Source organism: Lepus europaeus, chromosome 17 (genome assembly GCF_033115175.1).
Source record: "Lepus europaeus isolate LE1 chromosome 17, mLepTim1.pri, whole genome shotgun sequence".
NCBI classification, from domain to species: Eukaryota; Metazoa; Chordata; class Mammalia; order Lagomorpha; family Leporidae; genus Lepus; species Lepus europaeus.
This window is the reverse complement of record NC_084843.1, coordinates 26,098,718-26,123,494: the sequence shown is the minus strand read 5'-3', so window position 1 is coordinate 26,123,494 and position 24,777 is coordinate 26,098,718. Positions and strand designations below refer to the sequence as shown.

At 43.8% G+C, this 24,777-nt stretch overlaps 1 protein-coding gene across 1 annotated transcript; it reads left to right on the top strand.

Annotated features, from left to right (window-relative positions):
• Window positions 1-8,345: 8,345 nt before the first annotated feature.
• Window positions 8,346-24,775, top strand: TAF5 (TATA-box binding protein associated factor 5). Its single transcript, XM_062214062.1, has 11 exons — window positions 8,346-8,923; window positions 11,925-12,162; window positions 15,531-15,846; window positions 16,626-16,789; window positions 16,903-17,038; window positions 17,999-18,119; window positions 19,454-19,583; window positions 21,548-21,712; window positions 22,258-22,435; window positions 23,509-23,686; window positions 23,827-24,775. The coding sequence occupies exons 1-11, from the start codon at window positions 8,365-8,367 to the stop codon at window positions 24,042-24,044; spliced, it is 2,403 nt and encodes an 800-aa protein (XP_062070046.1). The 5' UTR covers window positions 8,346-8,364; the 3' UTR covers window positions 24,045-24,775.
• Window positions 24,776-24,777: the final 2 nt, after the last annotated feature.

Here is a 24,777-nt window from a genome sequence, read left to right as displayed (position 1 = left end):
AGGTACCTCTTCCTGGTCTCCCACACTGGTGCAGGGCCCAAGCACTTGGGCCATCCTCCACTGCCTTCCCAGACCACAGCAGAAAGCTGGACTGGAAGAGGAGCAGCCGGAACTAGAACCCAGCGCCCATATGGGATGCTGGTGCCGCAGGTGGAGGATTAACCAAGTGAGCCACGGCGCCAGCCCAAGAAATAAATCTTAAACACACACACATACATACACATAATTGCTCCCGAAGATTAAAAAACTCCCTCTCAAAATATGAAAAGGCTTTCAAAATCTCTAATGATAAGTGAAATGTTAAACTGATAATGAGATTACCAGGTTCTGGTCAAATGACAAGCACTTCACCCTGTCTTTCCCACTGAATGCAGATAAAAACCACAGGCGAGAGGTCAGAGTAGCGTAGCTGGTAAAGCCCCCACCTGCGACACCAGCATCACACATGGGTGCTGGTTCGAGTGCTGGCTGCTCCAATATCTGTCTGGCTCTCTGTTAATAGACTGAGAAAAGCACAGAAGATGGCCCAAGTGCTTGGGCCTCTGCCACCCAGGTGGGAGACCTGGAAGAAGCTTCAGGCTCCTAGTTTCAGCCTGTCCCAGTCTGGGCACTTGCAGCCATCTAGGGAATAAACCAGTGAATGGAAGAGCTCTCTCTCTCTCTCTTTTTCTACCTCTCCTTCTCTGTCTCTCTAACTCTGACTTTCAAATAAATAAATAAATCTTAAAAAAAAAAAAAACCCGCAGATGAATGTCTGGATCAGCTATGTGAAGTCTCTGGAATGCAAATGATAACATGAAGATTTGAAAAGGGACACGGTATTCAAACACCACTGAACCATTACTGAGTTTTCTCATTTTGTTTTCCCTCTGGTATCTCACAGCCTGGACTCAAAACCAAAACAGAACTAACTAAAACCCAGACCTGTACTCCAGGTAGACAGAATTCCTGAGAGACATCTTCTATTGATGGTCAAGGAAGGGGAAAAGGGGTCCTTGCAGGTCACAGAGAACAGGAAAAATCCAAAGTTTCTTTCGTTTTTGATTTCCTATCTCTCCCCTGCCAGTTTACAGGAAAATCCTGGATGGAGTTCTCGGCTCCTGGATCTGGATTAGACCAGTCCTGGCTGTTGCAGGCATTTGGGGAATGAACTAATGGAAAAGAAAGCCTTTATTTATGTATTTGAAAGAAGGAGCAAGAGAGAGAAAGAGAGAGAGAGAGAGATTGATTTTATCTGCTGGTTTACTCCCCAAATGACTATAACAGCTAGATGGAGCCTGGAACTCCATCTCTGTCTCTCTCTCTCTCTCTCTTTTTTTTTTTTTTTTAAGATTTATTTATTTATTTGAGAGGCAGAGCCGCAGAGAGGCAGAGGGAAAGAGAGAGAGAGAGAGAGAGAGAGAGAGAGAGAGAGAGAGAGAGGTCTTCCATCCACTTGTTCACTTCTCAGATAGTCGCAATGGCTGAAATTGTGCTGATCCGAAGGCAGGAGCCAGGAATTTCTTTCAGGTCTCACATGCAGATGCAGGGGTCCAGGGACTTGGGCCATCTTCCACTGCTTTACCAGGCCACAGCAGAGAGCTGGATTGGAAGTGGAGCAGTCTGGACTTGAACCCACGCTCATATGGGATGCCGACACTGTAGACCACAGCTTTACCTGCTAGGCCACAGCACCAGCCCCTGGCACTCCATCTCAATCTCACATGTAGGTGGCAGGAACTCAAGCACTTGTGGGTCATCATCTGCTGCTTTCCAGGGAACATTAGTAAGTAGCTGGATCAGAAGTGAAGCAGAGGGGCTGGTGCCGTGGCATAGTTGGTAAAGCTGTTGCCTGCTGTGCCAGCATCCCATATGGGCGCCAGTTCAAGTCTCGGCTATTCCACTTTTTTTTTTTAATTTTTAAAAAATTTTTTAAAAAATTAAAAAAAATTTTTTGACAGGCAGAATTAGACAGAGAGAGAGAGAGAGAGAGAAAGGTCTTCCTTTTCCATTGGTTCACCCCCAAAATAGTTGCCATGGCCAGCACACAGCGCTGATCCGAAGCCAGACGCCAGGTGCTTCCTCCTGGTCTCCCATGTGGGTGCAGGGCCCAAGCACTTGGGCCATCCTCCACTGCCCTCCCGGGCCACAGCAGAGAGCTAGACTGGAAGAAGAGCACCAGGACAGAATCTGGCGCCCCAACCAGGACTAGAACCCAGGGTGCCAACGCCACAGGCGGAGGATTAGCCTAGTGAGCCACGGCCCCAGCCCACTTAATTTTTTTAAAAAGATTGATTTATTTCTTTGAAAGTCAGAGTTACACAGAAAGAGAATGAGAGGCAGAGAGAGAGAGGTCTTCCATCAGATGGTTCACTCCCCAATTGGCTGCAATGGCTGGAGTTGTGCCGATCTAAAGCCAGGAGCCAGGAGCTCCTTCCGGGTCTCCCAGGCAGGTGCAGGGGCCCAAGGACTTGGGCCATCTTCTACTGCTTTCCCAGGCCATAGCAGAGAGCTGAATCAGAAGTGGAGCAACTAGGTCTTGAATTGGCGCCTATATGGGATGCTAGCACTGCAGGTAACGGCTTAATCTGCTATGCCACAGTGCCGGCCCTGGCTGGTCTACTTCTGATCCAGCTCTCTGCTGTGCCCTGGGAAAGGAGTAGAAGATGGCCCAAGTCCTTGGACCCCTGCACCCGCATGGGAGAGCTGGAGGCAGCTCTTGCCTCCTGGCTTCAGATCGGCACAGCTCTAGCCATTGCAGCCAGTTGGGGAGTGAACCAGCAGATGGAAGATTCTCTCTCTCCGTGTGTGTGTGTGTGTGTCTGTCTGTCTTTTTCTCTCCTCTCCTTCTCTTGCTGTGTAACTCTGACCTTCAAATAACTAAATCTTAAAAAGAAAAAAAAAAAGGTACAACAGCCTATTCTTTCTAATCAAAGAATCAGGAAAGGAACAAACTCATAAGACAAAAAACTCCCAGACAGTAACCATTCTTTTTTTTTTTTTTTTTAAGATTCGTTTATTTATTTGAGTTACACAGAGAGAAAGGAGAGGCAGAGAGAGAGAGAGAGAGAGAGAGAAAGAGAGAGAGAGAGAGAGTTCTTCTATCCGCTGGTTCACTCCCCACATGACTGCAATGGCCGGGGTTATGCCAATCCAAATCCAGGAGCCAGGTGCTTCTTCCTGGTCTCCCATGTGGGTGCAGGGGCCCAAGCACTTGGGCCATCTTCTACTGCTATCCCAGGCCACAGCAGGGCGCTAGATCAGAAGTAGAGCAGCTGGGACTCAAACCAGCGACCATATGGGATGCCAGCACTGCAGGAGGCAGCTTTACCTGCTAGGCTATGCTACACCACAGCACCAGCCCCGACATTAACCATTCTATTCCAGCTAAAGACCACAGAAAAAACTGTGGCCCTCAACTTCATCCACAGCAGCAAAGGTTGAGTGGGAAGCCTGTTCTTCCAGCCCATGAGGCTTGTAGGAGGTGCCCCTTCCCCCGGCCATGGTGGTGTCAGAGACCAAAGAGGGAACCTGAGACTAACGTTCCCACCAGCCAGTGATGAGTGTCCCCACTTCACGGTGTCACAGGGGAATTGGAACTTCCAAACCCAGCCAGCAGAAGCAAGGAGCTACTTGGCAATAGAAGCCAAGCAGGGAACAGGGATTTCTACAATCACCTAACAGTAACGAGAAAGCATCATTCTCCTGCTTCCCCTTCAGAATGGTGGGCAAGACAGCTAGCTAGGGGCGGGCAATTGACATAGCAGTTAAGTTGCTGCTTGGGATTCCTGCATCCTGCACCAGTCCCTGGGTTCAAATCACAGCTCAGCTTCTGATTCTAGCTTCCTAATGTACATCCTTGGAGGCACAAATACTTGTGTCCCTGACATGGGATGCTGGAATTGAGCTCCAGGCACCTGGGTCTGGTCTGGCCCAGATCTGGCTATTGTTGGCATTTGGGAAGTGAACCAGTGCTTGGTCGGTCTCTCTCTATCTCTGTCTGCTTCTGCTTCTCTGCCTGTCAAATAAATAAAATAAACAAAAGCTACATAACATAAATTTCAATAACATGTAGTTTCATGATATAATTTAAAAATGTTCAGGCTTTGATTGCAAGTCATTTGTCACTTGGAGAACTGGGATGATCTCAAATAAAAGACAACTGGGCCAGGGTGGTGGTGCAACAGTAAGCTTCCACTTTTGACGCCAGCATTCCACATAGGGATGCCAGTCTGAGTCCCAGGGATATTGGTTTGAGTCTTGGTTGCTCTGATTCTCATCCAGCTTCCTGCTAATGTGCCTGGGAAGGCAATGGAAGATGGCCCAAATTCCTGGGCCCCTGCCACTCTCGTGAGACAGCAGGAGGGAGATCCTGACTCCTGATTTCAGCCTGGCCCAACCTGGTTGTTGTGGCCATCTGGAGGAGTGATCCAGAGAATGGAAGCTCTCTCTTTCTTTCCCTCTCTCTGTGTGGCTCTTTCTAGTAAGTATTTTTATTTATTTATTTATTATTAATTTTAAAGATTTATTTATTTGAAAGAGTTACACAGAGAAGGAAAGGCAGAGAGAGAGAGAGAGAGAGAGAGAGAGAGAGAGAGATATCCTCCTTCCACTGGTTCACTCTCCAATTGGCTGCAGTGGTTGGAGCTGTACCAATCCCAAACCAGGAATCAGGAGCTTTCCTCTGGGTCTCCCACGTGGGTATAGGGTCCCAAGGACTTGGGCCATCCTCCACCACTTTCCCAGGCCATAGCAGAGAGCTGAATTGGAAGTGGAGCAGCCGGGACTTGAACTGGTGCCCATATGGGAAGCTATGGGATGCCAGCACTACAGGCGGCAGCTTTACCCACTATGCCACAGCGCTGGTCCCTCTTTCTAGTAAATAAAAATGATTCTAAAAAACAAAAAGACCACAGCATATGACAACATAGATGAAAGTATTATTGGAACTTTTAGTCAGTATTTTAAAGTAGCCATGACATGGGGTCAGTGTTGTGGCATAGTGGGTTAAGCCACAGCCTGTGATGCTGGTATCCCACACAGCACTGTTTGAGTCCCAGCTGCTCCACTTCTGACCCAGCTTTCTGATAATGTACCTGGGAAAGCAGTGGAAGATGGCCCAAGTGTGTGGGTCTCTTCCATCCATGTTGGAGACCGGATGGAGTTCCAGGCTCCTGGCTTTGGCCTGGCCTAGTCCTGTCCATTGTGGCCATTTGGGAAGTGAACCAGTATATGGAAGCACGCGCTCTCTCTCTCTCGCTCTCTCTCTCCATCTCTCTTTCTTTCTCCTTATAACTCTGCCTTTTAAATAAAAAATAAATACATAAAATTTAAAAAATGGCCATGATAAAAATGCTTTAGCAAGTATTTATAAATACACATGAAAAATGACAAATAGCATCAGGAAAAAATAATATCCAGATTGACTCCAAATGTAAAAGAAATTTTTTAATCTACTTGAGACTGAGAGGTAGAAATGGGGCCATGGGGGTACAGAGAGAGAGAGGGAGAGGGAAAGAGAGAAAGAGAGGGGCCGGCGCCATGGCGCAACAGGTTGATCCTCTGCCTGTGGCACTGGCATCCCATATTGGCGCTGGTTCTGGTCCTGGCTGCTCCTCTTCTAATCCAGCTGTCTGCTATGGCCTGGGAAGGCAGTGGAGGATGGCCTAAGTGCTTGGGCCCCTGCGCCCACGTGGGAGACCTGGAGGAGGCTCCTGGCTCCTGGCCTCAGATAGGTGCAGCTCTGGCCGTAGCAGCCATTTGGGGAGTGAACCAGCAGAGGGAAGGCCTTTCTCTGTCTCTCCCTCTCACTGTCTGCAACTCTACCTCTCGAATAAATAAATAAAAAAATCTTAAAAAAAAAAAAAGAAAGATAAAGAGGGAGTTGGAGGGGGGAGAGAGAGAGAGAGAGAGAGAGAGAGAGAGAGATCATGCTTCAGTTTTCACTTCCCAAGTACATGCAACAGGCAGGTCTGCGCCAAGCCAAAGCCAGAAATCAGGAGCTTAATCTGAAGCTTTCCAGTGGGTGGCAAGGATTCAATTTTTGATTAAACATTTACAGAATACTTTTTTTTTTAAAGATTTACTTATTTGAGAGGTAGAGTTATAGAGAGAGGGAGGCATAGAGAGAAAGATCTTCCATCTGCTGGTTCATTCCTCAAATGGCTGCAACAGCCAGAGCTGGTCTGATTCAAAGCCAGGAGCCAAGAGCTTCTTCCAGGTCTCCCAAGCAGATGCAGGGGCCCAAGCACTTGGGCCATCTTTTGCTGCTTTCCCAGGCCATAGCAGAGAGCTGGATTGGAAGTGGAGCAGCCAACTCTCGAACCAGCGCTCATATGGGATTCTGCTGTTGCAGTCGGAGGCTTAGCCTACTATGCCACTGTATCATAGCACCAACCTCTACAGAATACCTTTTAAGGTGAAGTTAAACCAACTACTAGTGGGGAGGACGCCTGGGGCAGCTGGTAGGATGATGCTTGCGATAACTGTATATCACATTGGTGTACCTGGGTTTGAGTCCTGGCTCCACTTCTCACTCCAGCTTCCTTGCTAGTGGGCACTCTGGAAGGCAGCAAGTGAGGGCCCAAATGGTTGGATCCTTAGTACCCAAGTGGGAGATCCAGATTGAGTTCTGGGTTCCTGGTTTCTGCTGTTCCTGGCCTGGTTGTTGCAGGTATTTTGGGCCAGCAGATGGATGATCTCTCTTTCAAACAGTTAAAAATAAAACAAAAAAAAATTGGCTGTTTGTCATGTGCTAGGTATCACGTTATCTCATTTTATCCTCAAAATCACACTCTGAGGAAGATATTACTATCTTTATTTTAGAAATTGGGCAACTTTGGTATGCTGCATTAAGTAACTTGCCCCAGGTCACTCAGCCCCTAAGCAGAGCCTAAGGAGGCCAATAATACCTCAAAACTAACAATCAGAAAAATTGTGTCGGATTTGCCCAATGTCCTAGTCTCACTTATCCTGCTTGTACCTAACCAATAGAGCTACAAGGTTCAAATGAAATGAAGTATGTTGCAGGGCTTCTTCACTTATAAAGTATATACTGCATAACAGTACATATGATTTTAAAATATACAATTTACTTGTAATAATGGATAGCAGTAGGAATATACAACATACAAATTTCATAATCACAAACTTCCAGTACTTTAAAACTTTTTATTGAAATATATATGCTGGGGCCAGTGCCATGGTGCAGGTTAATCCTCTGCCTGCGCTGCTGGCATCTCAACCCAGCTCTCTGCTATGGTCTGGGAAAGCAGTAGAGGATGGCCCAAATCCTTGGGCCCCTGCACCCGCATGGGAGACCAGGAAGAAGCACCGGGCTCCTGGCTTCAGATCAGCGCAGCTCCGGCTGTTGTGGTCATTTGGGGAGTGAACCAATGGAAGGAAGACCTTTCTCTCTGCCTTTCCCTCTCACTGTCTGTAACTCTACCTCTCAAATAAATAAATAAAAATCTTAAAATACACACACATATATATATATGCTGAGGCCAGTGCTGTGGCACACAGGGTTAAAGCCCCAGCCTGCAGTGCTGATATCCCATATGGGTGCTGGTTCCAGTGCCCAAGTCTTCTAATCCAGCTCTCTGCTAATGCGCCTGGGAAAGCAGTGGAAGATGGCCCATGTACTTGGGCCCCTGCACCCACGTGGGAGACCCAGCAGAAGTTCCCGGCTCCTGGCTTTGGATCAGCTCAGCTCAGCTCCGGCCATTGCAGCCATCTGGGGAGTGCACCAGATGGAAGACTTCGTTCTCTGCCTCTATCTCTTTCAAATAAAAAAAAATCTTTAAAATATTTATATATATGCTGTAACGTTCACAAAATTATTTAAGCATGCAGCTCGATTTGTAAGAACTGCCAAAAAAAAAAAAAAAAAAAAAAAGCAAGTAACCACTATCCACATCAAAATGTAAAGCATTAGCAGTATCTCAGAAGCATCCTTCGGGCAAACGACGCATGCTTTAGTGCTAAGAACATGGCTTTGAGTCGTGACACTTAAGACTTCTTGTGTGTGACTTCAGCAAGTTATTTAACCTCTCTGGGTTGTAGTTAAGCCACTTCTAAAGACTGTTGAATTAAAGGCTTCCATATAATAACGTAGATCGTCTATCACAGTGCCTGAATATAACTGGCCTGCAATAAACAGTAATTATGGTCAGGCAAACGTAGAGGCGGTCACCAACTCCCACTTCCTGCCGGCCTTTCGCTCATTTTTGAAAGTTGCTCTCTCTCCCAGCCCTTTTCTCCTTCTCTCTCGCTCCTCCTACTGCCGTAAACAGCCTACGAGAGCTGTCGTGAAATGCTCCTCCCCGCCCTCCATGTGGCGAAAACGCAATCACGCTTGACGGCGCGAGGTGGCTCAGCCGCAAGATGGCGGCGCTGGCGGAGGAGCAGACGGAGGTGGCGGTCAAGCTAGAGTCTGAGGGACCACCGACGCTGCTACCTCCGCAGGCGGGCGACGGCACAGGCGAGGGCACCGTCGGCATCACCAACAACGGCCCCAACGGCAGTGGCGGGAACGTTGCGGCGGCGTCGTCGGCCGGCGGGGATGGCGGGACCCCCAAGCCCGCGGTGGCTGTCTCCGCTGCTGCCCCGGCGGGGGCGGCCCCGGTACCTGCCGCTGCCTCGGAGGCTGGTGCTCCCCACGACCGACAGACTCTGCTGGCGGTGCTGCAGTTTCTACGGCAGAGCAACCTCCGCGAGGCCGAAGAGGCGCTGCGCCGCGAGGCCCGGCTGCTGGAAGAGGCAGTAGCGGGCTCCGGAGCCCCGGGAGAGGTGGACGGCGCTGGCGCTGAGGCGGCTAGCGCGCTGCTCAGCCGGGTCACCGCCTCGGCCCCCGGCCCGGCGGCCCCCGACCCTCCGGGCACCGGCGCTTCGGGCGCGACGGTTGTCTCCGGCTCAGCCTCGGGTCCTGCGGCTCCGGGGAAAGGTGAGCCGGGGGGTCCCGGGGAAGCCGGGCCGGCGCGAAGGGGAGCTAGCCGGGAAGGCGAGGGCTGGCAGGCCTGCACCTCTGCGGGCTTGTTTTGAATTTCCTGGGCCCGCCTCTAGGGCCACATGCCCGCCCCTTTCCCGAGTGCGCCGGCTGCGCAGTCAACCCTCGTCTGAGCTGTCAGTTGCAGCGAGAGGCTGAACAGAGCTGTGGATCTGAGCTGTGTGGGGAAGGTGGGCGCGGGGAGGCGGGGACCTCCAGGCTTCGGCCCCTTTCCTCCCGTTTGGGCTTTTAAGCTTTGGGCAAGTCTGCATTGATACCGACAGTCTTTGTGGAATTCTGTACTGGCGTATTTTGAGCTGTAAATACTACGCAATCTCGGTTCTCACAGTTTCATTGAGGCGGACATTACCTCTGTTTTGGAGACAAGGAAACAGATTTCTTGAGAGATCCCAAGGAGCTTGCCTTGGGTCTCGGTAGCCAGGGCGTGATGGAACACGGTGTGCCCAGCATTTCTCAAAATACGGGCTAGGCACCTTCAGTGCTGTGAGTTCTGGGCATCATTTCAGACGGAGGGAATCAGACCCTTAGAGGTCGAGTCTGGGAACCTGCGTTTTTGAGTTGGTGCTTACAAGAAGTATGGATGGGTCGTGAAGTTTGAGAACTCTAAGTTTTAGGAGCTATAAGGTGGACAGACCTCTTTGTCTTTGCTGCTTTTACTTGTGTGACGTTGATTGACTCATTTTTTCCTAAGGTTGTTTTTTTTTTTTTTTTCCTATTAAATAAGTCTTTATGAGGCTCAGATGTAATATCTGTAAAATGCCTGGTGCTGATAGGCTCTTTTCTCTCCATCCCTGACACCTGAGACCACACCTTTCTTCCAGTAAATGTCATAAGTCTTTGCAGTACAATTCATACACAATGTAAGATGTTGAAGGTGATCCTGAACAAACAGTAAATATTCATTGAATTAAATTATATGTTGCAGAGCCTCTAGCCAAATTAATCTGTATTTATGTGACCTAATCTTTGCAGCATTGCCAGAAGTGAAGTTTGAATATATAGTGTTGTATTCCATAAATAGAAATGCCAAAAATGTGATTGAGAGGAATTTCTTTTTAATATTGAATTTTGTGAATGAACTATAAAATGAGTTATATTGTTGGTTATTTTACTGTCATCTCTTGATTCTGAAACTAAATCAGTTTTTAGATCATAATTGAGAAGTCAGTAAGGAGGAAAAGAGGCCACTAGAGTAACCCAGAGAATTACAATTATGCCATAGAAAACGTAACTGTATTATTATTGCAACTTAAATTTCTAACTTGCCCAAAGTAATTTGATTGACAGATGTAACTTTGATATTCCTATATTAGAAATAGATACTCTGGGCCGGCACTGTGGCTCACTAGGCTAATCCTCCGTCTGTGGCGCTGGCACCCCGGGTTCTAGTCCCGGTTGGGATGCCGGATTCTGTCCCGGTTGCTCCTCTTCCAGTCCAGCTCTCTGCTGTGGCCCGGGAAGGCAGTGGAGGATGGCCCAGGTCCCTGGGCCCTGCACCTGCATTGGAGACCAGGAGGAAGCACCTGGCTCCTGGCTTCAGATCGGCGCAGTGTGCCGGCCGTAGTGGCCACTTGTGGGGGGTGAACCAATGGAAAGAAGGAAGACCTTTCTCTCTGTCTCTCTCACTGTCTAACTCTGCCTGTCAAAAAAATAAAAGAAAAAGAAATAGATACTTGGTCTTCTTCCTTGAAATAGTGGTTATGGAAATTGCTTTAAGCATATACAATTGAGTTAGTTTTAGGTGTGAGACTGGCACTGTGGCAGTAGCGGGTAAAGCCACCGCCTGCAATGCCAACATCCCACATGGACACGGGTTCAAGTCCTGGCTGCTCCACTTCAATCCAGCTTTCTACTATGGCCTGAGAAAGCAGTAGAAGATGACCCAGATCCTCGGGCCCCTGCACCTACATGGGAGCCTTGGAAGAAGCTCCTGGCTCCTGGCTTCGGCTCAGACCATCTGTGGTTGTTGCAGCCATTTGGGGAGTGAACTAGTGGTGGGAAGACCTCTCTCTCTCTCTCTCTCTCTCTCTCTCTGCCTCTGCTTTCAAATAATAAATAAATATTTAAAAAAAAATTAGGTGTGGCCCTTTCCACTCTTCAAATGCCTACATTTTACTTTTAATATTATTACTTTTTAATTATTAAATTATTAAATATTATTAATTTTTAGTATTTACTTGAAAAGCAGAGTTACAGAGAAAGGGAGAGAGAGAGAGACAGGTCTTCCATCCACTGGGTCACTCCCCAAATGGCCACAATGGCCAGAGCTGGGCTGATCCGAAGCTAGGAGCCTGGAGCTTCTTCTGGGTCTCCCATGTGAGTGCAGGGGCCCAAGGACTTGGGCTATCTTCTGCTGCTTTCCCAGACACATCAGTAGGGAGCTAGACTGGAAATGGAGCAGCCAGAACTTGTACCAGTACCCATGTGGGATACTGGCCCTGCAGATACAGGCTTTAGGTGTGTATGTAGGAAGGTAACACAGGATAGGATGTGTTACAGGAATGTTACAAAGTACTGAGTAGCTGGGAGAGCCTGGAGTGCTACTCTAGGGCATGGTTTGGTGGTCCTGGTGGTGGTGGTGATGAGTGCTGTTTGTACTGAGCCTTGAGAGATTAATGTGTTTTTTTGCTTTGGCCATACCTACATTTATGCGATTTGTATTTAAAACAGATAGTGCCATTAAAGAAGGTATTAAACTTTCTTGTTATTGATGTGATATTTTAAGATATGGACATGCTGATGGGGTTTTGGCTTGGGTAACTGAGACAAATGTGGAATGCCATGAAAAGATTATGTAATTGTTTTAAGGAAGAGAGGCTGAGAGAAAAGGGACAAACATCTGAGAAACAGTTCACCTCTGGACCATAGCAAAACAGCCATGGTCACATGGTACGTATTATATCATTTTCTTAAAGGTTATCTTTTATTTTTTAAACAGTTGGAAATGTCGCGGTGGAAGACCAACCAGATGTCAGTGCTGTGTTGTCGGCCTACAACCAACAAGGAGATCCCACAATGTATGAAGAATATTATAGTGGACTCAAACACTTCATTGAATGTTCTTTGGACTGCCATCGGGCAGAGTTATCCCAACTCTTTTATCCTCTGTTTGTGCACATGTACTTGGAGCTGGTCTACAATCAACATGAGAATGAAGCAAAATCATTCTTTGAGAAGTATGTGAATTTTTCCATATATTACACACACACACACACACACATCTGTGATCCCACAAATTTAAGATTGCAACTCAGAAAGTACTTTATAAAGGAGAGGAACCTAAAGTGGGAGCCGCGGAGGGGGGTGGACCTTTTTGGAGAAGACAGGGAAGGCTCCCAGAGGGAGCGATGCTTGAGGTGAGAGCTAAAGACTGGGTAGAGTTAACCATGTGAAGAGAAGAGAGGAAAGTGTGTGAAAGCTCTGTGGCAAAAGGGACCATGGTAGCTGCAAAGGCTGAAAGGAGCAAGGTCTGAAGTGGGGGTGTGGTACAGCATGAAGCTCAGGGATTGGTTAGGACTGGAGTGTCAGCAGGTTCTTGGGGTATGTTGAGGAACTTCGTCTTGAAGAGCAGTGGGGAATTGTCCTGGGTAGGAGTAAATTTGGCTGAGAGTCACTAAAAACAAACTGGTAGCCTAAATAAAACTCTTTTTGTATTTTTCTTGAGAGCTGTGGAAAGCTATGTTAGGGTTAGAGTAACCTGAGATTAACTGAAAACTCAAGCAGCAGGGGCTAGGCATAGTAAGAGTTCATTCTCCTTTCTCATAAAGTTAGGAGGTCAAGGACTAATGTGGTGGGTCTTTAATTATCAGGGAATCAAGCGCTGAGCCTTGCTGCCCTCCCATCGTGTGTGTAGCTTCTGCTATATGGCATGAGGTGGCTCTCCAGCCCCACACGGTTCTAGTCAGCAGGGAGGGCACACTTTTCTTCATCCTTCCTAGAAGTTGGACACCCTTCTTTTTATATCTTATCAGTCAGTGTCCATCCCTATTTGTGGGAGGAAGAAAGGAAAAATGGAAATTGAGGCCCAGGATGCATTCTGCTACAGAAGTCATTGAAGGACCATGTCATTCATTATTAGATAGGCATTTTGAAAGAACCTTTATACAGTGGGAAAAAAACAGGTGGTGGTAGGGCATGATGACTCTCAGTTGACCAGTTTTGGGGGTTATTGCAGTGTTCTCATCTGAGAGTGACTGTCCTTCCTCTAGGCCATTTGAGAGTGTATGCAGGCGTTTTTGGTTGTCATAGTGATTAGTGGGGGAGAGCAGGAATACTCAGTGTTCTAGTATGTACAGAAAGTCCCACTTAGCAAAGAATTGTCCTGTCTAAAGTCAGGAGCACGCCTGCTGAGAAACAGGAGTGGGTTGGGTTGTGGTACTAGAAGTGAGGCAGACAGACTGGTGAGACACTTAATGGATTGGATATGGAGGTGAGGGAGATGGAGGTATCGTTGATGATCCCAGATTTTGGGCCACTAGCTGCAAAGGGATGCCCTTCACTGAGATAGAAAACCTGAGAAAACTTGGATTGTTTCATTATGGAGTGATCTTGAGTTCTGATTTGAATATGCTTCTGACTCCTTTAAGAGATAACAGATTAATGGGGGCCAGTACACTAGAACTCAGAGGAGAGGTAGGTGTGGGAGCTGTAAGCTGGAGGTGTGTGCAGTGATGATGGATGTGAATGAGATTGTCCTGAGGAGAGTGTGAAGTAAGTCTGGGAGAAGACTAAATGTGAGCCTTGAGTAACTTCATTTAGTGGCCGAGTATAAGATATAAAAGGACAGGCCAGAGGAGGAGGAGGGAGACCAGGGGAATGCTGAGTTACAAAAGCCAAGGGAAAGGAGTGTTTAAGAAGGAGGCAGTGCCTAACAGTTTGAATGAGAGTTCTCCTATTTAGGCTTGAAGTAGAGCTTGAACCAGTTTTGTCAGGTAAAAGAAATAATAGTAAAAGGGAAACAATAGAACTCTTAGACCATTATATTCATTCTTTTTATTTTTTTTATTTTATTTTTTTTTATTTTTGACAGGCAGAGTGGACAGTGAGAGAGAGACAGAGAGAAAGGTCTTCCTTTTTGCCGTTGGTTCACCCTCCAATGGCCGCCGCAGTAGGCGCATTGCGGCCGGCGCACCGCGCTGATCCGATGGCAGGAGCCAGGTGCTTATCCTGGTCTCACATGGGGTGCAGGGCCCAAGCACCTGGGCCATCCTTCACTGCACTCCCTGGCCACAGCAGAGAGCTAGCCTGGAAGAGGGGCAACCGGGACAGGATCGGTGCCCCGACTGGGACTAGAACCCGGTGTGCCGGCAATATTCATTCTTTATACTGGGATGCCCACTAGAAAGTATAGAAAGCAAAGTGTTTTTGGAAAAAACAGCTCAGTGTTTTTGGAAAAAGAAAAAACAAAACAATAAACAAGGAAGAGTGAAGATAAGAACTTTCACTTTAGAAGCTAATTTCTCTTATATTAGTATTTTTAAAAAACCTCTTGCTCATTGTCTTGTGTTTTAGCCATAATCCCATATGTGGAATTGAATTTCATAGAGGATTCTCTGTCTCATTGTTATGGACAGTCTCAACCCTTTTTAGGACTCTGGACCCACATTAGGGTAACAGGTCGTGACTGATATAAACAAAGAGGCTGAGATTTCTAATTTTGCTCAAATCTTGGACAGAAACCCTTGGTTCACATGTTGAATCATAATGGTTGACACTTGTTAGAGTTTGGGAATATATTGGCTGTGTATCAGAGCAGGAGCCCTAATATCTTATGTTTAGTCATTGTTTTCTAAATATTTTGTATTGATTACTGCTATTAGTGCCATATGTATATCTTTAATTTTACTTTATTAGGAAAATAAAAGATTTGTAGAAATAAAAGTACATGTAAGTTTACTAATTGTTGGCAAGACTGAGGGCTTTGTTTTATTTACCTTTGGTAATAGTAAATGAACGTGCTTATTGTTTGGTGTCACAGTTCTTTAGTCATAATATTAAAATATTGGTATTTAATCAATGTCTGATATTAAGGACATACAAAATGATTAAAAGTAGTAGATTTATGAGAATGCCATATATTGATTATTGTTGAGAAGCTGTGATAGATGTATTAAATTTGTTATACCGTGTTCTACTTTTATGTATGCTTGAAATTTTCCATAATAAAAAGATTTAAAAAGTAGGTTTTGATAAAACATAAAATTTAGTAAAGCAAGGATACTGACATTTCCAAATGTCTACCAAAGGTGGCATTCAAAAGAAATTTTGTACCAGTATCATTAATTCATTTATGGTATTTATTTAAGACTATTTTATATATTTGATAATTTCATTAGATTATTAAATTGGTCATTTTTAGGATGAATTCAGAAACTGAATTATAACAATTTTGAAATGAGTTCCTTCTATTCCTACAGCTTATTGGTTCAGGATTATTCAGACTACTACATTGAAAATATTCTGGGATGGTTTATAAATATTTGGGGGAGAGGCGGATCCCTTAATGATTACATTGAAAAATGACTTTTTAAAATCACTGAAACAGGTTCCATGGAGATCAGGAATGTTATTACCAGGATGACCTACGAGTATTATCTAGTCTTACCAAAAAGGAACACATGAAAGGGAATGAGACCATGTTGGATTTTCGAACAAGTAAATTTGTTCTGCGTATTTCCCGTGACTCGTACCAACTCTTGAAGAGGCATCTTCAGGAGAAACAGAACAATCAGATATGGAACATAGTTCAGGAGCACCTCTACATTGACATCTTTGATGGGATGCCGCGTAGTAAGCAGCAGATAGATGCGATGGTGGGAAGTTTGGCAGGAGAGGCTAAACGAGAGGCAAACAAATCAAAGGTATGGGATAAAACTAAGAACTATATAATGCAGATGATGAAAAATTGTAGCATTTCCATCTAAATAAACATTTTTCTTGTAGCTAGTTTGGGAATACTTTTACCCTGTGTTTAAAGTTTCATATTTTAAGGACAATGTATATGTATGTGAGATGTGGGGAATGGTTACATTTAAAAGAAACCTGGCTACAGTGTCTGAAACCCAAGAGGTTTTTCCTCATGTAAGATGGAATCTAGAGGAAGGCCTTCCAGTGCTGCCATGGTAGCTCCATCATGCCATGGGTGTCCCTGGCTCCTTCTAGTTTCTGGTCCACCATGTTTAGAATGTGGTTTGCTTCTTTGTGCTCACAAACGGCTGTTGTGGCTCCAGCATTGCAGCTGTGTTCTAAAAAGGAAGAGGGAGGATGAAAGCCATATATCCCTGCTGGGTCTCTCCCTTTTTGTTAGGAAAAGTGTGTGTATGTGGTTTTTATGTTCCCCTCTGAAACCATAACCACGATGTTTCTGTGTGTATTTGGTGGCCAGAATTATGTTATATGGGCATTGCATTCTTAACTGTAAAGGAGCCTGGGAACAGAAATTATTGAGCACTTGCTGCTCCAGTTAAATCAGGGTTCTGTTTATAAGGAAAAAAGAGAAAATTGCTACTTGGCAAATAAGTACAGAGCCCTGCTTCAGATTATAAATTACTGTTCTGTACTTGTGATTCATCCTGTCAAGATGTGAAAAGGTATATTGCTGAACAAAAAATTTAAAATGTTGGGTTCTCTTAACTTGTAGGTATTTTTTGGTTTATTAAAAGAACCAGAAATTGAGGTGCCTTTGGATGATGAGGATGAAGAGGGAGAAAATGAAGAAGGAAAACCTAAAAAGAAGAAGCCTAGAAAAGATAGTGTTGGATCCAAAAGTAAAAAGCAAGATCCCAATGCTCCACCTCAGAACAGGTGAGGCAGAAGGCCTTGGGAACTTGTCTGGAGGTGTGAGGCAGTATGTTTTAGAGAGCTCAAGTTTGTGTGAATGTTCGCAGGGTGATTTCCAGCCTGTTTTTCTTTCACAGAATCCCTCTTCCTGAGTTGAAAGACTCAGATAAGTTGGATAAGATAATGAATATGAAAGAAACCACCAAACGAGTGCGCCTTGGGCCGGACTGTTTACCATCTATTTGTTTCTATACATTCCTCAATGCTTACCAGGTTAGTAAAATAAGTGGACAATTTCTGGTTGGAGAGTTATTTAAAATTGTGATTTACCATTAAGACAAAGTTAAATGTGTTAATTAAAATGGAGTTTTATTATTTGAACTCTTGATATAACTTAGAATTACAGCAATTAGGAAAGGAGAATTGGATACTGTGCAGAGTAGATAGAAAGCAATGTTTAAAAGACCATTAGCAACTTGTAAATACCAGAATCTCACTTATATTTGAACTCCATTTCACTGATCAGAATTCTGCTAACATTTCAGGAAGAAATTATGATCCATCTGTTCTACACTTGGTTTAAATACTTATATAAGCTTATGTGTTAGGAATTCTATGTCTTTATATCTCCTTGTAATAGGTTGTGAAGGATATATTTAATAAAGTACAAAAGTGAATAACATTTACTTCCTGTGCACTCTAAATATGGAGGGCAAAAAAGGGATCAGTAACGACATGCTCTCCAAGTAAATGCTTTTATAGAACAAAAGCTCAAATGATCTTTTATTTGAGAAAAACAGCCATCATTCTATGTTCTCTAAGATGTGATTGTAATTTTTCTTCTAAAACAGTATTTTTTTTTTTTTTGAAAGACATTTATTTAAAAGGAAGAGTGATGGAGCATGGAGAGACATAAAGATAGAGTTATCAATCTGTTGGTTTACTTCCCAAAAGTTGGCAATAGTCAGTGCTAGGCCAGGCCAAAGCTGAAAGCCAGGAATTCTGTCCAATATCCTGTGTGGTTGGTGGGAGCTCAGTTGCTTGGGCCATCATCCTCTGCCTCCCAACCAGGTTAGTAAGCAATTGGATCAGAAGCATAGAGTAACTGGGATTCTAACCAGGCACTGATACAGGTTGTGGGCATCTCAAGCAGTGACTTAACTTGCTGTGCCACAATGCCCACCCTAAAGCAGTATTATTTAATATGGAACATTTTTTTTCCCCCATTGGCAGGGCCTCACCGCAGTGGATGTCACTGATGATTCTAGTCTGATTGCTGGAGGTTTTGCAGATTCAACTGTCAGAGTGTGGTCTGTGACACCCAAAAAGCTTCGCAGTGTCAAGCAAGCATCAGGTAAGTGAGATAACCTAATAGGAGATAAACTGGCTATTGGTTTACAGTAATGGTGACTCCATGGAATTTACACAGGAAGTTGTGATCTTTGCAGAAATTCGCTTATTTCCCTTTAACTCAAGGTGCTGACATTCTCAACAATGAAAAGAGAAGTGGAGTGGCAATCAGACTGGATGCTAGACTGATTTAATTTTAGGCCTTATTTTTCTTATCTGTAGAATAAGGGGATTAAACTAGAAACTACTTAAAATGTAACATTTTGTCCTTGCTTGCTTATAAATTAAAGAAGACCCTTAAAGAGTTTTAAATCCATACTAATTATTAAAAAAGAATTAAGAAGTCAGGATTTCATTTTAAAGTTTATATTTAAATTTTTATTTTAATTTTTAAATTTATTTGAAAAGCAGAGTTAGAGACAGAGAGAGATGGAGAGAGAGAGAGAGAGAGAGAGAGAGAGAGAGAGAGAGATCTTCCATTTGTTGGTTCTTGCCCCAAATGACTTTGAAAGCTGAGGCTGAGCCAGGTCAAAGCCAGGAGCCTTGTCTTCCACATGAGTGGTAGGGACCCAGAGACTTGGGCCATCTTCCACTGCTTTCCCAGGTGCAGTAGCAGGGAGCTGAATTAGAAGTAGAGCAGCCAAGACTCGAACCAACATTCATGTAGGATACTGGTGTTGCAAGCAGCAGCTTAACCCATTATACCCCAACACCAGCCCCTAAATTTTTACTTATTTTCATTTTATTTGAAAGGCAGAGAGAAGCCCATCTTCCATCCATTGGTTCATTCCCCAGATGCCTGCAACAGCCAGAGCTGGGTGAGGCTGTAACCAGGAGCCTAGAACTCCATCTGGGTCTCTCCTGTGGGTGGCAGGGACCCAAGTACTTGAGTCATCACCTCCTGCCTCCTAGAGTGCATTAGCATGAAGCTGGAATTGGAAGCAGAGCTGGCACCCAATCCAAGCACTGATACGGGAATGGTGTCTCAGGCAGTGTCTTAAGCACTGTGCCAAAGGTTAGCCCCCACAGAAAGTTTTTTGCTAACTCTATTGTCATTTAAAACTATTTTAATATTTCCATTGTTTTTATTTTTGTGAAACATTGAGTTATAGTGGAGAAAAGTGAATTTCAGTCTTGGTTCTGTGCACTGTAGGAAGTCATTAACTGTCTGACCTTCATTTCCTCTGCTTTACACTGGGATGATGGCCCCTGATTTAGAGGCATTAGTACACTCGTGTTTGTGTAGGAGGAACTGTTCAAATGTTAGTTCTTCTCATGAACTGTGACATTGTTTTAATGAATGTACTTTTAAAATCCATTTTTCATGCATCATTTTAGATCTTAGCCTCATAGACAAAGAATCGGATGATGTCTTAGAAAGAATCATGGATGAGAAAACAGCAAGTGAGTTGAAGATTTTGTATGGTCACAGTGGGCCTGTCTATGGAGCCAGCTTCAGTCCGGATAGGTAAAATACAAACAATAAAAATAAAGTACTGCTGCATTATGTTGAGATTACAGATGCTGGAAAAATTGTATTAGAAAAATTTCATGGTTGCCTATCATTCATTATTTTTTAGACTCTTTCCATTTGCTCATTCATCTTGGGGTACTGGTGTACAAGATAATGTACACCCAAATTTATAGAGTCAAGGTGTACAGCTTCAGGATTTACTGGTCTTAAAGTTTTGCTTTAGTTTTGTGTAACACTATAAAAAGTTGAATTGTTTTTCTCTGCATTTTGTCTGTGGCACTTCACTGAATTTAAAACAAATTCCTTATATTAGTGGCAAGTAGCTGTCATTTGAAGATCTGTCTTTCTGTAAGTGAAAGAACTAAGAGGATCCTGAAGAGGAAATGTGAAATGTCTGTTTTAGGTTTTGTTTCCTTTTAACCATGGGAGTCCATGGGTATATGTGCTTGTTTGTCATTGTCTTTTTCTTTCTTTTTTTTTTTTTTTTAAAGATTTTTATTTATGTGTGTGAAAGGCAGAGTTACAGAGAGAGAGAGAGACAGAGAGGGTCTTCCATGCGCTGGTTCACTCACCAAATGGCTGCATTGGCCGGAGCTGTGCTACTCTGAAGCCAGGAGCCAAGAGCTTGCTCCAGGTCTTCCACATGGGTGCAGGGGCCCAAGCACCTGGGCCATCCTCTGCTGCTTTTCTAGGCCACAGCAGAGTGCTGGATCACAAGTGGAGCAGCCGGGACTCGAACCAGCGCCCATATTTTCATCCTCTCTTAACATCCTGCAGAAATGGGAGGAGGGTATTTTGTATTCATAATACCATCTGTATCTCACTTGGATAGATTATTTCAGTCCATTAAGGTCTTCATGAATCTTTGAGAATGAGGCTTTTGTTGTCATTTGGTAATGTTTAGCCAGATAATACTTTTTTGTCTGAAGGAAACTTGTGAGTATTCAACTATACTTCCTGAGTATTGAGTTATTACATAGGAGGTTGTGATATTTGCAAAAATTCACTGATTTCCTTTTAACTCAAAGTGCAAACATTCTCAACAATGAAAAGAGCAGTGAAGCAGTCAGGAGATTGGATGCTAGACTGATTTAATGCTTGCTGAGTATTCAATATTGTATTTATTCATGGAAAGGTAGATTGTTACTAGCTTGCTTGTAGTTTTTTAATTTCAAAAAGATACTTCCTTTTTGATTCTATATAGCTCATAGAGACAGGAAAATAGCATCTGTTTTAAAAATTGTCTTTTTTAAAAAGATTTATTTATTTGAAAGAGTTACACAGAGAGAGGAGGAGAGGCAGAGAAACAGAGAGTTCTTCCATTCGCTGGTTCACTCCCCAAATGGCCACAATGGCCAGAGCTGGGCAGATCTGAAGCCAGGGGCCAGGAGCTTCTTCTGGGTCTCCCACATGAGTGCAGGGACCTAAGGACTTGGGCCATCTTTTACTGCTTTCCCAGGACACATCAGAGAGCTGGATGGGAAATGGAGCAGCTGGGACTAGAAGCGGTGCCCATATGAGATACTGGCACTGCAGGCAGTGACTTTACCTGCTACACCACAGCACCGGCCACTAAAAATTGTTTTTAAGTTACATATCACATTTTCTAAACCTTCTCAGTTGATCCCATTTGACCCTACCTTTTGTTCACTATCTCTGGTATTTGTTTTTTAAAAGAATTGTGATTTTCCCTCTTAACAGATTATAATTTTTTAAAAGTAACTGAACCTCTTTTTCAGTGGGTGTTCAGTATATACGGAATGTCAGGCCTAGCACTCGATTAGTTAATGTTTGTTTGGTTAGTACTTTCAAGTCTGGATATCTGCTGTGAATGCCATGTGTGAATTAAAAGAAGTTGACGTTAACTAGCTGTATATAGTATATTCAAATATATGGAGAAACTGGGCAGGTAATCAGTAGTTATTCTGGGAGTTAAATATGTCATCTTTTTTTCTCAGGAACTATCTGCTTTCTTCTTCAGAGGATGGAACTGTCCGATTGTGGAGCCTTCAAACATTTACTTGCTTGGTAGGATATAAAGGACACAACTACCCAGTATGGGACACACAGTTTTCTCCATATGGATATTATTTTGTGTCAGGGGGTCACGACCGAGTAGCTCGGTAAGAATGTCATGATCTTATGACTGGGTCTGTTCAAGCAATAGAATGGTCTTGTTGGGAGTTACTTAGACTATTCAGGACCAACTTTTTGAGAATATGGGACAGGAGTATTACTGTATCTACACTATTACACATGTACTAAAGTTTGGTTTTTTGTTATTAACATAGTTCCTCCACCTCACCAGGTGTTGAGTCTTTTTTTCATTATCGTGAGCACCTTTGTTTCCATCATTTCCTTAAAAATTCAGGAAAAGGTAGTTCAGGTTAGACACTAATTATGTGGTGGCCAAAACTAAGGTACTAGGGGAAAATGCTTTTCTGAAGTCTAGACTAGGAGACAGCTAAATGTTACAGACGTTAGCAGCTTTAATCCTGATCAACTTTATCTTAAGAAGTTATTTTGAATTATTCTGTTTTCTCTTAGTTAACTAGTGAGGGGGACCAATTTGGAACTATTTTACATGGATGTTTGCTTATTCTGGATAGGATTTTGGTATTCCATAGTTTGCTAATTGTCTTTTGCTTTCAAAATATTTTTTAAAAAGGCTGTGGGCTACAGACCACTATCAACCTCTAAGGATATTTGCTGGCCATCTTGCTGATGTAAATTGTACCAGATTCCATCCAAATTCTAATTATGTTGCTACGGGTTCTGCAGACAGAACTGTGCGGCTCTGGGATGTCTTAAACGGTAACTGTGTAAGGATCTTCACTGGACACAAGGTATTTTATATTCATGATTTCAGCACACAAGGGTGTTTTCAAGAGAAAAGCCTTTTTTTTTTTTTTAAAGATTTATTTATTTGAAAGGCGGGGGGTGGGGAGGGAGGGGGGGGAGAGAGAGAGAGGTGTCTTCATCTGTTGGTTCACTCCCCAAAAGGTTGCAGTGGTCAGAGCTGAGCTGATCTGAAGTCAGGAGCTAGAAGCTGCTTCCAGGTCTCTCACGTGGGTGCAGGAGCTTAAAGACTTGAGCTGTCCTCCACTGCTTTCTCAGGCCATAGCAGAGAGCTGGACGGGAAGTGGAGCAGTCAGGACTCGAACTGGCACCCGTATGGGATGCAGGCACCACTAGCAGCAGCTCTTTACCTATTATGCCTCAGTGCCAGCCCCGAAAAACCTATTTTTAAAAATGTTTATTTTTCATTGACTTGAAAGGCAGAGTGCCATTTTCCCATCCACTGGTTCACTCACCAAATGTCCACTACAGCCAGGGCTGGATCATGCCAAAGCCAGAAACCTGGAACTCCCATCTGTCTTCCCCACATAGGTGGCAGGGACCCAAGTACTTGGGTCATCATCTGCTGCCTTTCCAGGCACATTAGCATGAAGCTGGATCGTAAGCAGAGAGGTGCTCTGACAGGGAATGCAGGTGTCCCAAGCAACAGCTTAACCTTGTGCCATAAAATGCATGCCTCCAGTTTTCCAGTTACTTGAAAGGCAGAGCATGGACAGAGACAGAGCTAGCCCCTATCTGCCGGTTTACTTCCCAAGCACTAACAACAGCCAGGGGTAAGCCAGGAGCTCCATCTGAGTTGCTCATGTGGGTGTCAGGAACTCAAGTCCTTTGACCAGCACCTGCTTCCTCCCAAGCCCATTAGTAGGAAGCTACATTGGACATGTGGAACAGCTGGAACTTGAATTAGCCACACTCATGGGATCCTGGCTTAACCAACTGCACAATGCCCACTGCTAAAAAAGTGACACATTTTAGAGATCCTATTCATACCATTAAACTTAAAAAAATTTTTTTTTAAATATATTTAACCTTTGATCTTTTCTATGGGCTTATTTTCTAGGGACCAATTCATTCCTTGACATTTTCTCCCAATGGGAGATTCCTGGCTACAGGAGCAACAGATGGCAGAGTACTCCTTTGGGATATTGGACATGGTTTGATGGTTGGAGAACTAAAAGGCCACACTGATACAGTCTGTTCACTTAGGTTCAGTAGAGATGGTGAAATTTTGGCATCAGGTAAATGATTGTTATTGGCTTTGTGGTAAATGCCTAACTTTTCATAATAATTATAGAGTAAATGCATGAAGTATACTTGACAAAATGTCAGAATCTAAATGTGATGGATGCAACTAATGGTTTCCTTAACTTTGCCTTAGGTTCAATGGACAATACAGTCCGGTTATGGGACGCTATCAAAGCATTTGAAGATTTAGAGACTGATGACTTTACTACAGCCACTGGGCATATAAATTTACCTGAGAATTCACAGGAGTTATTGCTGGGAACATATATGACCAAATCAACACCAGTTGTACACCTCCATTTTACTCGAAGAAACCTGGTTCTAGCTGCAGGAGCTTATAGTCCACAATAAACCATCGGTATTAAAGACCTTTTGGAAGCTACTGTTTGAAAAAGGGAGACTAAAAGCAAATACCTCAGTGATTATTTAAGCTACAAAGAATGTTTTTATCTATATGGATCTGGAAGTATGCTGCTTGGAAAATCTGAACAGGACAGTTCCACGTTTCTATAGCAACCACATTTAACTAATTTCCGTTAGTTGAATAGAGGTATTATGTTCGTGGAGGGGACATTTATGGTGCTTTGGATTGTGTGGAAACTATGCATTTTCTGTTCAAATGTTAATTTATTATTAGAAGAAATCGATTTCAATAATACATTCTGCTTCAAGATTCAAACTAAGAAATATAAAATTAGTAACATCTTGAATTTTAGCTGAAGAACTCTATGAGCATGTATGTTTCCGCTGTAAAAATGTAGTTACTGTATGGCACTCAAGTACTATGTTAAAAGACCCACTAACATTTGTTCTTGGTCTGTTGATTAGTGGAATGTATGTTACAGGGTAGAGATAGACTACAGTTCCTTTCTAAGATCTAGGTGTAGTACAACCATCCACTGGCATCTGGATTTACACCTGTTGAGTTCTGAGTGCACCCAAACACACTCTAAACCAGGTGAAGAAATTTAGCTTCCATGTTCTACTTCAGCTAAAACAGCTATGTACAACCTAGTACACTTGAAGTCAGACATTTCAGTTGCTTACCTCCAGTACTGAGCCTTGCATTGGAAAACTAAAAGAT